At 41.1% G+C, this 14336-nt stretch overlaps 1 protein-coding gene across 5 annotated transcripts in view; it reads left to right on the top strand.

Annotated features, from left to right (window-relative positions):
* GRK3 (G protein-coupled receptor kinase 3) overlaps positions 1 to 14073 on the top strand; it is a 163262-nt gene extending 149189 nt beyond the window's left edge. For 3 of the 5 annotated variants that reach the window (XM_031656042.1, XM_031656041.1, XM_031656043.1), the window contains 3 exons: positions 3137 to 3273; positions 6152 to 6265; positions 7149 to 14073. In XM_031656042.1, the coding sequence (XP_031511902.1) occupies positions 3137 to 3273; positions 6152 to 6265; positions 7149 to 7310 (413 nt within the window). In that variant the 3' untranslated portion in view covers positions 7311 to 14073. The remainder of the gene's footprint in view (positions 1 to 3136; positions 3274 to 6151; positions 6266 to 7148) is intronic. The other 2 variants (XR_004178835.1, XR_004178834.1) reach the window with 2 other exon arrangements.
* Positions 14074 to 14336: the final 263 nt, after the last annotated feature.

Here is a 14336-nt window from a genome sequence, read left to right as displayed (position 1 = left end):
TACTAACCAGACCCAACCCTGCTTAGCTTCCAACATCAGACAAGATCGGGCATATTAAGGGTGGTATGGCCGTAGACAAAAGAGTTAAATGTATGAAGACATTTATATTACAAACAGCATTTTACAAATTGCCAAATCAGGCCAGGTGCAGTGGCTCACGTCTGTAATCCCAGTGCTTCGGGAGGCTGAGGCAGGAGGATACTTGAGTCCAGAAATCCAAGACCAGCCTGGGCAACATGGTGAAACCCCATCTCTACAAAAAATAAGAATTAGCCAGGTGTGGTGGTGTGCACCTGTGGTCCCAGGGACTGGGGGGCCGAGACAGGAGGATCACTTGAGCCCAGGAGGGTGTCTGCAGTGAGCTGAGATTGTGCTGCTGCACCCTAACCTGAGTGACACAGCGAGAAGCTGTCTCAAAAAAAAAAAAAATTGCCAAACTGTATTTTTATGTAAATAATTCAGTGCCCTACTAAACATAACATCAAGTAAGAAACATAAGTTTTAAATAAATCAATTTTTCTCGATTCAATGAATATGATTACTCTTGATTTTTCTAAGATTTCTTGAATTTTGGATAATTTATTGTAGTTGATGATTATGTTAAGATGTAATTTCATTTTCCCTCTGGGCAAAGACCCTTGCAAGGTTAACCATATGTAACAAGAATGATCAGAAACTCTTTCACTCTATTAATAGGTTACTTTGGTGGCAGCATCTTAGTATAGGATTCCTTGGTCTTATCTGACAATTTCCCTGTATCATTTAAAGTGTCTTCGATTCTGGATGACTTACTCTGTATATAAACGTTGCCAGAATATACCAAGGGAATTGTGCATTCTTTGAGCTATGCTTACCTCAATTCTGCAAGGACACACAGCCTTTATTTGTAAGCTCTTCTTTTTTTTTTTGTTTGAGACGGAGTCTCGCACTGTCGCCCAGGTTGAAGTGCAGTGGCACGATCTTGGCTCACTGCAACCTCCGCCTCCCAGGTTCAAGTAATTCTCCTGCCTCAGCCTCCCAAGTAGCTAAGATTACAGGTGTCCACCACCATGCCTGGCTAATTTTTTGTATTTTTAGTAGAGATGGGATTTCACTATGTTGGCCAGGCTGATCTTGAACTCCTGACCTTGTGATCCTCCCGCCTCGGCCTCCCAAAGTGCTGGGATTACAGGCGTGAGCCACCACGCCCGGCCTTAAGCTCTTCTTTGGAGAACAAGTCCATTGTGATCACAATGTGGGCTGTTTGCCACAGCAGATTTTACACAGGAAATTGAATCAATGTGGACTTGCTCAAGGGAGGTGTCATGATGTCACTAGAATCCTGATTAATTGGATCCAGAAATATATATAGATCTTCATAAGCATGTTCAAGTGTATCCTTCTAGTTAGAGCTGTAATTAGACAGAAAGTTTAGCAAATCGAGGAATTTATCTTCCTATGTTAGTAAGTAATTCGTGCATAAGTAGGTCTCAGCTGACAATCTCAGAGGTCACCTTTATAGAAAAATATAGTCTAGGCTTAGATTCCTGAAAAAAAAAAAACTTATAATACAGTCGGTCCTCCACATCTCAGGTTCTGCATCTGTGGATTCGACCAGTCATGATCAAAAATATCTGGAGAAAAACAACAAGAATAACAATACAACAATAACAAAGAATGCAAATAAAAGCTATACAGCAGGGGTTCCCAACCCCGGAGGAGGGGGAGGCCGGTTAGGAACTGGGCCGCACAGCAGGAGGCACCACCTGAGCTCCGCCTCCTGTCAGATCAGCAGGGGCCTGAGATTCTCAGAGGAGTGCAAACCCTACTGTGAACTGCACACGTGAGGGATCTAGGTTACGTGCTCCTTATGAGAATCAAATGCTTGATCTGAGGTAGAACAGTTTCAACCCCAAACCATTCCTCCACCCCCATCTGTGGAAAAATTGTCTTCCTCGAAACCGGTCCCTGGTGCCAAAAAGGTTCTGGACCACTGCTACATAGTGTAACAACTATTTATGTAGCATTTACACTGTATTAGGTTTATAGGTAAACTAGAGGTGATTTAAAGTTTGTGGGAGGATATGTGTAGGTTCTATACAAACACCATGCCATTTTAGATTGATGACTTGAACATCTACTGATTTCGGTATCTGCTAGGGTCCTGGAACCTATCCCTTGTGGATGCCAAGGGATGACTGTGCTCGTATTTTAAATAGATTTTGGAAATGCAAGCACTTCTCAGTGAAAACGACAACTCCATCCTTCCCCATCACCACTGACCCTCCCTGGCCCTCCCTCTCCATTGTTCTTTTCCTGCTTGTCTCCAGATGACACCACATGGGTTTTACTTGTTTACTGATGGTCTGAAACTCTCACTAGATTGTAAACTCTCTGAAGCAGGGGTTTTTGTCTCTTTTGTTCTCTGCTGAACCTAGAATATCTGGAACACGCCCAGCACCTGGGCATTCATGTGATACTTGTTGAAGAAATGAGTGTGTAAGTGAATGATTTTAGCACAATCACCAAAGCCTTTAATATAGACTTTAAAATTAACCTTTTTTTTAAAGACACAGTATTTCACGATAAAAATGTAATCAGGACTCAACAATGTGTGTGAATTATCTGTATACATAACCACATATTTGAGGAATAAACCTAACATTAAGCTGAGGAATGAACCATTTTTCATCCTTATGTTACCTTAAATTACTTGGACAAGAAAATTCCCACTATTATTATTTTCAAGATAAAAGAGAGATTAAAGGGGGAATCCCAACGCCACGTAAAGGAGAAGGTACTCTGGGGATAACTTGACTTTCAATACTCTCTATTCTCCAGTTCTCCTTATACATAATGAAAAGAGTTTGGAAACTTAACTTTTGCCCTCCCAGAGCGATAAATGAACATCATGGGTTTATCAGAATATTGAGAAGCAGCCATTTACTATGTGAGCAGAGAGAGCTGCAGAGCCCTCTGATCTTTAGATCCCCAGGGCACATGCATTTAAAACGAAAATCATGACTTCTGTAATGTGTTCTGTTTATAGAAACCTGCTTTTTCCAAAAAGTATGTCTGTTCTTTTTTCAGAGAATAATGCTGCTAAGACATTTTGTTTCAGAGCCTGTTTAACTCCTAGTGATTTTGTATTCCTCAGATTACGCTCTGGGGAAGGACTGTATTATGCACGGGTACATGCTGAAACTGGGAAACCCATTTCTGACTCAGTGGCAGCGTCGCTATTTTTACCTCTTTCCAAATAGACTTGAATGGAGAGGAGAGGGAGAGTCCCGGGTAAGTCTAAGGCAGTCTCACCAAGCATGTTTCCCAGTACGTACAATGGCATATGGTTATTTCATGTTGCTGACATGTGTTATACAATATCCTCTGAAACCCTGTGTGTCTATTTTACTGGTATCCATGAGATTGTAATGTGCAAACTTTAACTTGTTTTTACACTTCCACGTCAAGGAAGAACTTGGTAATACCTGAAAATAGAACATGCTATTTAGTGCGGTCAGAAGCACCTCATCATCAGATGGATTTGAGGAAGGCTGGAGAGCAGTTAGGCAGATCTAAAAAAAAAAAAAAAGACAAGCCGGACTTTGAAGTCGGACAGAGGTGTTCAGCTCCACTGCTGAGTGTCTCTGGGACTTTGAACACATCACACTGACTCTCTCAGCCTCCGTTTTCTCATCTGACATGAGGGAAATAGAAATCATAACAACTGCAGTCAGCCCTCCATATCCACAGGTCCCCATCCTGGGATTCAAACAACCAAGGAGAGAAAATATTCGGGAAAAAAATAGTAACAACACAACAATAAAAAGTAATACAGGAAAAAAGAAAAAAAACCACAGTCTAACAACTATTTACATAGCATTTATGTTAGAGGTGATTTAAAGTATACAGGAGGATGTGTGATGGTTGTATGCAAATACAATACCATTTTATATCGGCAACTTGATCATCCGTGGATTTTGGTATTCTCGGGGGTTCCTGGAACCAGTCCTCTGGTCCTCTGTGGATACCAAGGGATGACTGTACTGTAATTTTTGCATGTTTATGTGAGGTCAAGTGCTGTTAAAAAAAAAAAAAAAAAAAAACAGGAACAATAACAACAACAACAACTCCATATGTTTAGGAACATTTGAGGGTCCAACTCTCATTTTATAAAGAGGAAAGTGGGCTTAGAGGGGGAAAGTCTGCCACCCAAAAACACAGCTGGACAATTAGGAGGTAGAGGGGTGACTCAGACCAGGTTGTCCTGTGTCCTGAGTCTCTCCATTGTACGGCCTCTCCTAGTTGGGTCAAATATAATGTCCCAGGCTATGACACTTGACACAGAGGTGAGGTCACCAAAAGGTACTTCCTTGTGTCTCCACCTTGTTGAGAATTTGTAGGTGGATCATACAACAGACAGCAAGATGTAGCTGCCCTCTAAGATCCTTTCAAGAGCTAATGTTTGTGAACAAGATAAAAAGAAGTTTCCGATTCACACTGTACCTTTCAGCAAATCAGGCAGCATTATTAAGTGCCTACTGTATGAGGAGACCAGGGCTTGTCACCAAAGAAGGAGCCAACCCTGGTGGAAGGCATCGCTTCTTTTCTTGGTGGGGGGTGGTGCCTGGTGAGTCATCAGAAGCAGGACAATGGTCTCAAACACTGAAAACATTGTTGATGTGTTGGATGTGTTGGAATACCACCCATCTGTTCTGCAGGGATCAGAAGTGTGGAAAACAGGGCACCTAAATCTCATGTATTTGACTTTGGACTGTATTTTTAGTTTACTGTTGGCAAAGTTTTCATTCAATTATGAATGATTACAATTGCATATCACCCCATTTCTTTGAAAAGAATCACGGTCTTCCCACCATCACTCCTGCCATCAAAGTGATTTTTGAAAAAATAGAATCTAGGATCTAAGTTCCAATTAATAAGATTCTTTTGGGGACCCTGAATTGTAACTCAGGGCTGGGAAGCATCAAAGTAGCTCCCCAAAGCTCAGCGTATTTCCAGGTAATGAGTGGACCTGGGCAGATTATACATTTATTATGCTACCCACTGGCATGTTAAAAGGAAATCACCCCACTTTTCAGGATGTTTGAGAATTTAAAAAAAAAAACAACTTACCTTTGTTTAACATTGGATGCAATAAATGAGCTTGGTTTTAAAAGATTCGACATTTAGCGTTCTATTTGAGAAGCTGCATCATATGCATGAGCAGATTCGTAAGTCTAAGTAAGGAAAAAGCAAACCTGAGTGTTTATCAGGGTGTCATTTCTCATTCAGGATTCCTGAAGTATTTATTAAAAATAAAAACAAAAAACCATAAAATGGTAAGGAACTCATGACACTATAGCATTCACCTTAAGCAATAATGCTATAGACTTTTTTTTTCTTTTTTTTTGAGACGGAGTCTCACGTTGTCACTCAGGCTGGAAACCTCCACCTCCTGGGTTCAAGCGATTCTCCTGCCTCAGCCTCCTGAGTAGCTGGGATTACGGGTACTCACCAACACGCCTGGGTAATTTTTGTATTTTTAGCAGAGATGGGGTTTCACCATCTTGGCCAGGCTGGTCTTGAACTCCTGACCTCGTGATCCACCCACCTCGGCCTCCCAAAGTGCTGGGATTACAGGCATGAGCCACCGCGCGTGGCCTATAGACCTTTTAATCTTTTAATGAAACCACCTCTATTTATGACATCATTGGGATACTATCAAAATATTGTTAGCTTTACAAGCTGACATCACTAAACATTTACTGAGTTGCTGCCTTAAAACTGAACCACACACCGTTGACTCACATAAATCATATGTGGCTCTATTGCTTCCTCACAATGTTATTGATAGAATTTGTATGAGCGTGCCGTACAACAAGTACGCCTGCAATTCATCAGCATTCAAAATCCATTCTGTGTTGAGGGAACAGCTTGGCCGTTTTGCCTTAGCAAAACGTTGCTTTCTCTGCAGTTTTCCTTGAAACATTATAATTTGAACTTTGGTGTATGTTCCTTTACAGCCATTTTCCCCTTACTTCTAGAATATCATCAAAGAAAGAAAACTGAATGCGTTTTCTTTTTTCACTTGTTCTAACTTGGTAGTTTTTGGTATTACTACTTAAGAAATCACAAAATAATTTGAATTTTGAATTTCTGTTTTTACGGTTAGCAAAATTTACTGACAATGGAACAGATTCTCTCTGTGGAAGAAACTCAAATTAAAGACAAAAAATGCATTTTGTTCAGAATAAAAGGAGGGAAGCAATTTGTCTTGCAATGTGAGGTGAGTTTTTATTTATTTTTTCTTAGGTGAATGTTAGAATAATTAAATGTTCAGCGAAGTTGGCTGCCTGGCTATAAAACATTTTCCTACGCCATGTTTTATCACTTACAGACTTAGTAAGAAAGCCCCAAGGTACAAGGTTTTCAGGAAATTAATCGTTATTTTTTAAAAAGGCAAACATTATCAGAAAATGGAAGGAGGATATACATAAAATAATGTCATTACCCTATCAGGAAAATCTGCTCAGTATTTAATGGGGCCTAGAATTTTATTTGTTCTATAACTTTGAAGATTTTTCAGCATGTTCGATGTTAAGGTTTATATATTTAGATAAATATAAGATGGCAAGCTGAAATGCCATCTTCTCTAAAGGAAAATGCCATCTTTTCCTCAAAGTTACGTTATAACACAAATTTCATTCCTGGACACTTTGCGACTGGTGTACTAGTGTGTGCCTGTTTTAAGAGAGCATATTTAGAGAAATAAACACGTATTAGATGCAAAAAGTCATTTTTACTAATGTCATTACATACATGAATATATATTAAAAAAAATTTTTGTCAAAACTCCTTCCCCTATATTATAGATTTCAGTTGTTTTAGAAATCAAAGATAATCTCTAAAAAATGAAAGGCAGTGCTTCTCAGAGTGGGATTGTACTGGAATCATCTGAAGGGTTTTCATGTGGCCTTTCCCTGCTCTTTTCAAGAGATTCTAGAGAAGGTGGCAGCGCGGCCCATCAGCTAGTAATGCCACTGGGGGTGGACAATTAGGGTGTGCTTCCTTCAGAGGTTCCAGGGATGCTGGTAATCAATAGAGGCGCCCACCGCTGTTGGCAAAGTGGGTGAGCCCGTCACCACGTCTGCCTTTGTGTTCCCCCTCAGAGTGATCCAGAGTTTGTGCAGTGGAAGAAGGAGTTGAACGAAACCTTCAAGGAGGCCCAGCGTCTCTTACGTCGAGCCCCGAAGTTCCTCAACAAACCTCGGTCCGGCACTGTGGAGCTCCCAAAGCCATCCCTCTGTCACAGAAACAGCAACGGCCTCTAGCACCCGGAAACAGGGAGGGTCCTTGCGGAGGACACACCAGGGTCTCAGCCTTTTGGGGTGAACGAGGATGAGGCATCTGATCTATTCGCTACCGGGACTCCTCCAGGCTCCCGAGAGGAGTCGGGACCCTTCGGCTCAGGGTCAGCTCAGCTCCCTGCCTTGTCACATTTGTCCACATTCAAAACTACTGAAGAAATAAAAGTTCTTTTTCTTTGCTACACACTTTGGTACCTATGAACCTAGAACTTGAAGTGACTCCCACTTATCACGTACATTTTTATGTCTGATATCAAACACGTCTTAGACTTTCCAGGATGGAATTTAAAGATGTTCAGTGTTGGGTAGCAGATTGCCCTAAGCATTGCCGCATTTTATCTCTAGTCACTGCTGATTGTGTCTTTGCTCTGTACTACTGGGGGATGGGAGAGCCACAGTGTTTCCTTTGCACACTTCACAACTGACTTCTTGTCCTGGGGTTAAAAGTTGAAGATATTTCTGCACTCGGGCCCTCCTCTGGGAGCTGCACCCACGTCACTGCCCTGCCTCTCACCAGTCTGTTCCGGGGCCCCCTCGGCCAGGTGGGAATGATGGACACGTACTCTCCAAGTGTATGGATTAACTAGTCATTGAAGGCATTCGTCCGTCCATCACTGGAAAGATTTACAATGATTCTGAAGGACAGGCAGTGGAGTTTTAGGTTTCAGGGGCAAGAGCAGTTTTCAGAAGTCTTTGAGTCCAGTGTGCACGAGTCGACAAGCAGTACCTGGCGTGCAGAAGCACTCGTGGGTGAGTCCATCTCGGGTCTCGACAATTAGCAGTTGTGTGACAGTCATTCTGGTTCCTTCTGCCTGACCCTGGGAGACATATCAGAAATGGATGTACAAAAGCAGGTCTGTTTTACGTTGTAGTATAATTTAAGATGAATTGTATTGAAAAAATGCTGAAGAATGAATGTGTCAAAATGGGTTAACTGTGTATATTGACGTTCATGTTGTCATCCATCTGTCATGAATGAGTGATACTTTGCACTGGACTGTACGACAGTGAGGACCTTAGGGCATGAAGCCTTTTTCCTGGTCCCTGCAGCGTCTGCCCCGTGAAGTTTATTTTCTCCCACTGCCTCCAGGCCCCACTGATACCCCCAAATAGATGCTGGGTTATGAGAACCAGCAAAGTCCCCCATGTCATCAGTCTTAAAAAAAATAATTTTCCAAGTCCACGTATTTGTCCCATTCTTGGAGTAGTTTTAGTGTATGTCTTTACTAACAGTATAAATCACTTGACATCATAATGGTCTGCATCCTGTCCTTGATATTTTTAACGGTTCTAAATCTTTGTTTTTATATTTGTGTGCTGTGTTCATGGGCAAAGTAAGTACTTTTTAATGCAGTTATTTTGAGAGTTTGGAAGATAAATTACCAAAAGGGTCCATTATTTCATAAGAGTTACTTTGCAAAAAAAATGTGGGGGTTTGTTGTCTATCTTAACTACTAGTTGGGGTTTAAATGAACGTACATTTTCTACTATCTGTTATTTCCAGTGTGGGAGGAGGGATGTACTACTTATATGCATTCTCCTTATTTAAAAAGGAATAGTATTCAAATTCTGTTTAAACACACACACACATAGACACACACACACACACACACACCCCCTAGAAGCAGAAAAGCCTTTGTTCTTAAAGAGTGAATGCCTTCCCAGCCCTGGTTAATTATAGCTGTGACTGATGCCGTTCCTGTCTGTATCTCAAGCTCATAGGTTCTCAGCACGTGCAGTTGAGGATGCGCTGGGCCTCATGCCTGTTCTCCAGGATAAAGGGCCTGCTGTTGACTCCACCAGGGCCTGGGGTTAGCGTCTAATGTCTCGTACCTAGGGCATGAGCTACACAAATGTGTTCCGAAAGATTATTCAACTTTCCCACACTTGTTCTAAAATTGAGCTGATCTGCATCTCTTTCAAAAACTAGAATTTCTGCTCTAAGAAAAGAACATAAAGCTCCTCTCCCTTTTAGAAAAGATATATGAATTGGAAAATACCCTGAAAGTCCTTTTGCTTCAAACAAAAGTGTAAACTTTTACACTTCCCCAACTCACATTTGATTTGTAATGATATGGTTGAGAAGTACATCTAGATGTCATTTATTTAAAGTCCTTTGTAAGACTAGGTTGAGCTGCTTCTGAGGGCAGTCACCTGTTGTGTTGGGGTCTGGTTTGAATGTCTTCTGCCAAAGTGTTGTGATGCAGGTGTTTCGGCTGTACCGGGTTGCCTGCGTGGCCAGAGGAAAAGTCAGTTGGATTAAACATCGTGGTATACTTGGGCTGATTTTTTTTTTTTTTTTAATTTTTTAACTTTTCGGGATAGGGCCTCGCTCTGTCACCCAGGCTGGAGAACAGTGGGATGATCATGGCTCACTGCAGCCTTGAATTCCTAGGTTCAAGCAGTCCTCCCACCTCAGCCTCCTGAGTAGCTAGGACTACAGGTGCATGACACTTTTCCTGGCTAATTTATTTTTTGGGTAGAGATAGGAGTCTTGAACTCTTAGGCTCAAGCGATCCTCTTTCCTCGGCCTCCCAAAATGCTGGAATTAGAGATGTGAGCCACCATGCCCAGCCGTAGTACTTGAATGTTTTAGAAGGTTTTCCAAGTGTTACTTAAGTCCTAGATGTTCACCCTTCTTACACTCCAACTATTAAAAAGGTCAAAATTCAGCCTACGTTTTTTCATTATTTTAGATTTCTGTGGTTGGGATATTTTAACATTGATGAGAAAAATAATTGAGTTTGGTATTTTTACAAAATCATGCTGTAATAAGTCTTGATTTCATGATTCAAAAGAATCAACAAAGCCTAAAAATAATAGATTACTTTAAGCTGCTATGTAAGATACATATGGAATAAATTAAAAACTTTTATGAATCCAGGTTTATTATTTTTCACCTAAAACATTCTCTTTGGTTCATTCATGCCCTCATGTCTTGGGGGCTCCTTGGTTTTCCTTCTTTGTCATATTTAAGTATGATTTTTCAACAAAACTTCTAGAAGTCAGCTTATTATGTCAACGTTCACGCAAAGTGCTTATGCCTCTGATTGGTCCATTCACTGACGTGACAATTTCAAATCCTATGTTCACAAAGAAGGGGCCAGCCAGGCGCGGTGGCTCATGCCTGTAATCCCAGCACTTTGGGAGGCCTAGGGGGGCGGTTCATGAGGTCAGGAGATCGAGACCATTCTGGTTAACATGGTGAAACCCTGTCTCTACTAAACATGCAAAAAAAAATTAGCCGGGCATAGTGGCGGGCGCCTGTAGTCCCAGCTACTCGGGAGGCTGAAGCAGGAGAATGGCATGAACCCGGGAGGCAGAGCTTGCAGTGAGCTGAGATCGCGCCACTGCACTCCAGCCTGGGCGGCAGAGCGAGACTCCGTCTCAAAAAAAAGAAAAAAAAAAAAAAAGGGGGCTAAATATCCAGTGAGATGCACTGAGGAAAGGAAGCATTTTGCTCAAGACAGCAGCAGCAACCAACAACCGTCTGTTTGTTGCAAACAAGATGTAGCTTGATTTCTGGTCTGACATATGCCATCTGTGGATATTAGAAACAACTGTTTGAAGGCCACATTGGCCATCTACAAAGTAATGTTTACCAATTAACAGGGATTTAACTAGATTAAAAAGATCAAAGTGTGGTTTTTCTCTGCTTTTTAAAATTCCGCTCGGAATTTGTAGCTGGGCCAATTCAACACGTTTTACTTTTCAGTGGAATTGATTTTTCTAATGGTTCAGAATTTTAACATATCAAGAAGAAAACAACGCTCTCAAAGTCTAGCCTTTTTCGCGTGTTGTAAACCTATAGAAATGCTTTGAAATGTGCTGGGGTAAGATAAGAGTTATCTCGTATGATTTAATCGTATGCAGTGTTGTCTCAGTTATGTTCAGGGAAATGTTTCTGTGTCATTCAGAGATGCTTGATGAATTCACACCTCCCACCCTGAGTGAGGGGTTGACTTGTTGGGAAATGATTTGGGCTTCACTGGGATCTGTGACAGGTGGGGGCTGGGCTGGGTGTCACAAAGAGAATAGTGGTAGAAATGGGGCGAAGGAAGAAAGAAGTTGCTGGTAAAAATCATTACACCATAAAGCACCAAGCAAATAACTGAGTTAGGATAGGTGAAGTTTTTTTCCCCCCCGTAACAGGAGATTTTTCCTTATGATAATTATTCTAAGACTTGGTCACTTCGTTTTTGAATATGGAGCTGCTGAACTCATTCAGAAGCTATTTGCCGTCTGTCAGGACCTTCTGAAGAAGTTCTTTGGCCTCTGCCTACCCTCTGGCACCCTCCCATGAAGGCACAGGTGACCTAGAGCTAAAGCATTACCGGGCCATCTCCAAAACACCCTGAATGTGTGTGTGCACTTTGCAGCCCCCGAGGTGGAGAGGCAGTGTCTGGATCACTGTGAATTCATTGCCCCATTGGTCAGTTGGGGACACTGTTACAAATCCTCATTGTAGTCCTGGTAAAACTGTCAGAATAACAGGCCTCTTCTGTTCTGCCCTGCTCACTTCTACGGTGAGTTACCAGCCTGGGCAACATAGCAAGACCCCATCTCTACAAAAAAATTTTTTTAAGTAATTAACAGTTTAAATTTTTTCCTAAAGATTTAACGTGATTTTTCCCTCCTATGTAAAGTTTACTGGAGAGACTTGAATTAATTATTTAAATTCATGTTAATATGATTTTTTAAAAGTCCAGGTCACATTTTAACAAAGTTTATTATGGAGCAAAGGAAATTTGAACTCTAAAATGGTACTCCTTGGCTTCCTCTAGTCATAATGAACTTTATATTTTCTTTGTCCTTAGGAACTAAGATAGTTGTTTTACTTTAGCAGAATAACAGAGATTAGCACTCCTGCAGGCCCCCACCGCTGGCCCAATGGGGTCTTTCTGACCTAGCTGTGTTAGCATCGATTGAGAAATGCAAGGTCCTAAATTTTAAATTGCCTTTCTTACAAACACAAAGAAACTATAGAAAATGGGTTAAGAGTATATGCATTTCATCAAACACAGAGAGAGAAAAAAAATCCTTCATTTTAGAGTTAAATAACTCAGCTTTGTGTAGCAGAGTTAGCTCTCCAGTATCTAACAATCTCAAAATCATCTCTGAAAACTGGTAACTATGCTTCCATTTTTAATTTTGTCCTAAATATCAGATGTCTTTGATGTAAGGGTAGGGAATGGAGAAATATTTTCAATTGTGTATTTGTATTACAAAGAACTTGAAATTTACTTTCTTAGTTGATTATATTAAATGATGTATATATTATATGTGGTTTATAAGCTCAACACTGGCCATTTTTTTAGTTTTATTGTTAAATGGTATTTTTCTATGTTTAATTATAATAGATTTGGCTTTTTCTGGATAGCATAAAGATCACTGATATATATATATAAGAAACAAGAGTTCTATTTTAGCACAAAAGCATTTTATATTATTTATTGAATCCCTAAGTTTGTTGTCATCAAAAACATTCCATATTATTTCTGCTCCTTTTTATTTGTATAGTTTGTTATTTAAAGAAATGGCAGTCCTTCCTGTTCTTAATACAATAAAATGGAAATAATGCACATAGCAATGTGGCCAACATCTCTTCTCACTACCATAGACTGTTTTCAACAACAGTTGATCTTCTGGTCTGTGCTGAGAGGCGCATGCACGTCTTTTGTCACATCGGGCAGCAAACCTGCTATGAAATACTGCTTTCATCTACCTCTTCAGAAGGCCTCTTGCTTGTTGACAAGTACCCCAAAGGCTTTATTCTGGACTGGCTATCTCATAAAAGGATTTCTGTAAGACTCTGCAGTGTCATTCCCTCAGAACCTAGGTTTGTTTCTAAAGCCACAGTATTGTCCAGGAGCCCCTGTGCATGGGGCAGGTAGCTATCCCTCCCATGTCGTTAGTAATCCTTTAGGATTCAAGGGACAACTGGACAGCATCATTCTTTCCCCTTATTGTGCCAAATCCCCACCATCAGCCTTGCCATTGCCTTAAGATTCGATTATTGCACCCAATTACCCAACCACTAAACAGAAAGGCCACCTTCACTCTTTGAAAAAGACAAGCTGTGTCTAGAAACACTGCTTTTAAGAGGAGCACATTTGAGTGTGACCTTTTCCCCCCTTCACTATTTCAAAATGGTTTCGAAAATGGGGTCTTAAAGGTAAGCGCCCTCATGCATGACTGAAACTTTGTAAGAGGTCTTGTATTTGAATGGCCCCTTAAGGATTTATGTGAAACAGAATGAAGTCCTGTCTCTGTGAGAGAACGTGCCTCCTCACTCATTTGTCTCTGTCTGTTTTCATAGCCATCAATATAGTAACATATTTACTATGTTCTTGGCAAAGTATAATACCCTTGAAGAAAGAAATCCGTTTTCTGTTGTGCATTGCTGTACGAAGTGAAGCCAGTAAACTAGATACTGTACATCTAGATATTGTACCTAGAAAAAAATATCATTGGTTCTATCTCTTTTTGTATCTATTGTGCCAGGGAAGGTTTATAATCCCTTCTCAGTATACACCGACTAGTGCACGTCTGAAATAGTATCCCACGGGAGATGCCGCTCCATGTCTGAGGCCACCTGCCCCGTGTGGAGGACACCACCATCAGTTAGCGCCACCGTTTTTACAGTGACTTCGGAGCTGCTAGACTGGTTTTCTGTGTTGGTAAATTGCCTATATAAATCTTAATAAAAAGGATCTGTACAAAGGTATCTACTTCCGTGTGCTGTTTCTCCCCTCAGTTAAAAGCTGCATTTCTTTACCAAGCTGTTAAGCTATCAGCAAGTGACTGGAAAGAATCCCGACTCTGCGGAAAATTCACGCAGAGACTGATTTTATGTAGAGGAGGAAGGGGACCGCCGAAAGCATTTCTGCGGATTTGGTGGATTGTTGGAGCGTAGCCAGTTTCACAGTTTCAGGGTTTGGGAGACCAGCGCTTGGGCCCCAGAAGAACACGTTGCAAACGAAGAGCCTG

The sequence above is a fragment of the Papio anubis genome, chromosome 16, assembly GCF_008728515.1.
Source record: "Papio anubis isolate 15944 chromosome 16, Panubis1.0, whole genome shotgun sequence".
Classification (NCBI taxonomy): domain Eukaryota; kingdom Metazoa; phylum Chordata; class Mammalia; order Primates; family Cercopithecidae; genus Papio; species Papio anubis.
The sequence above is the reverse complement of the archived record's forward strand: the minus strand, read 5'-3'. Positions and strand labels throughout refer to the sequence as shown.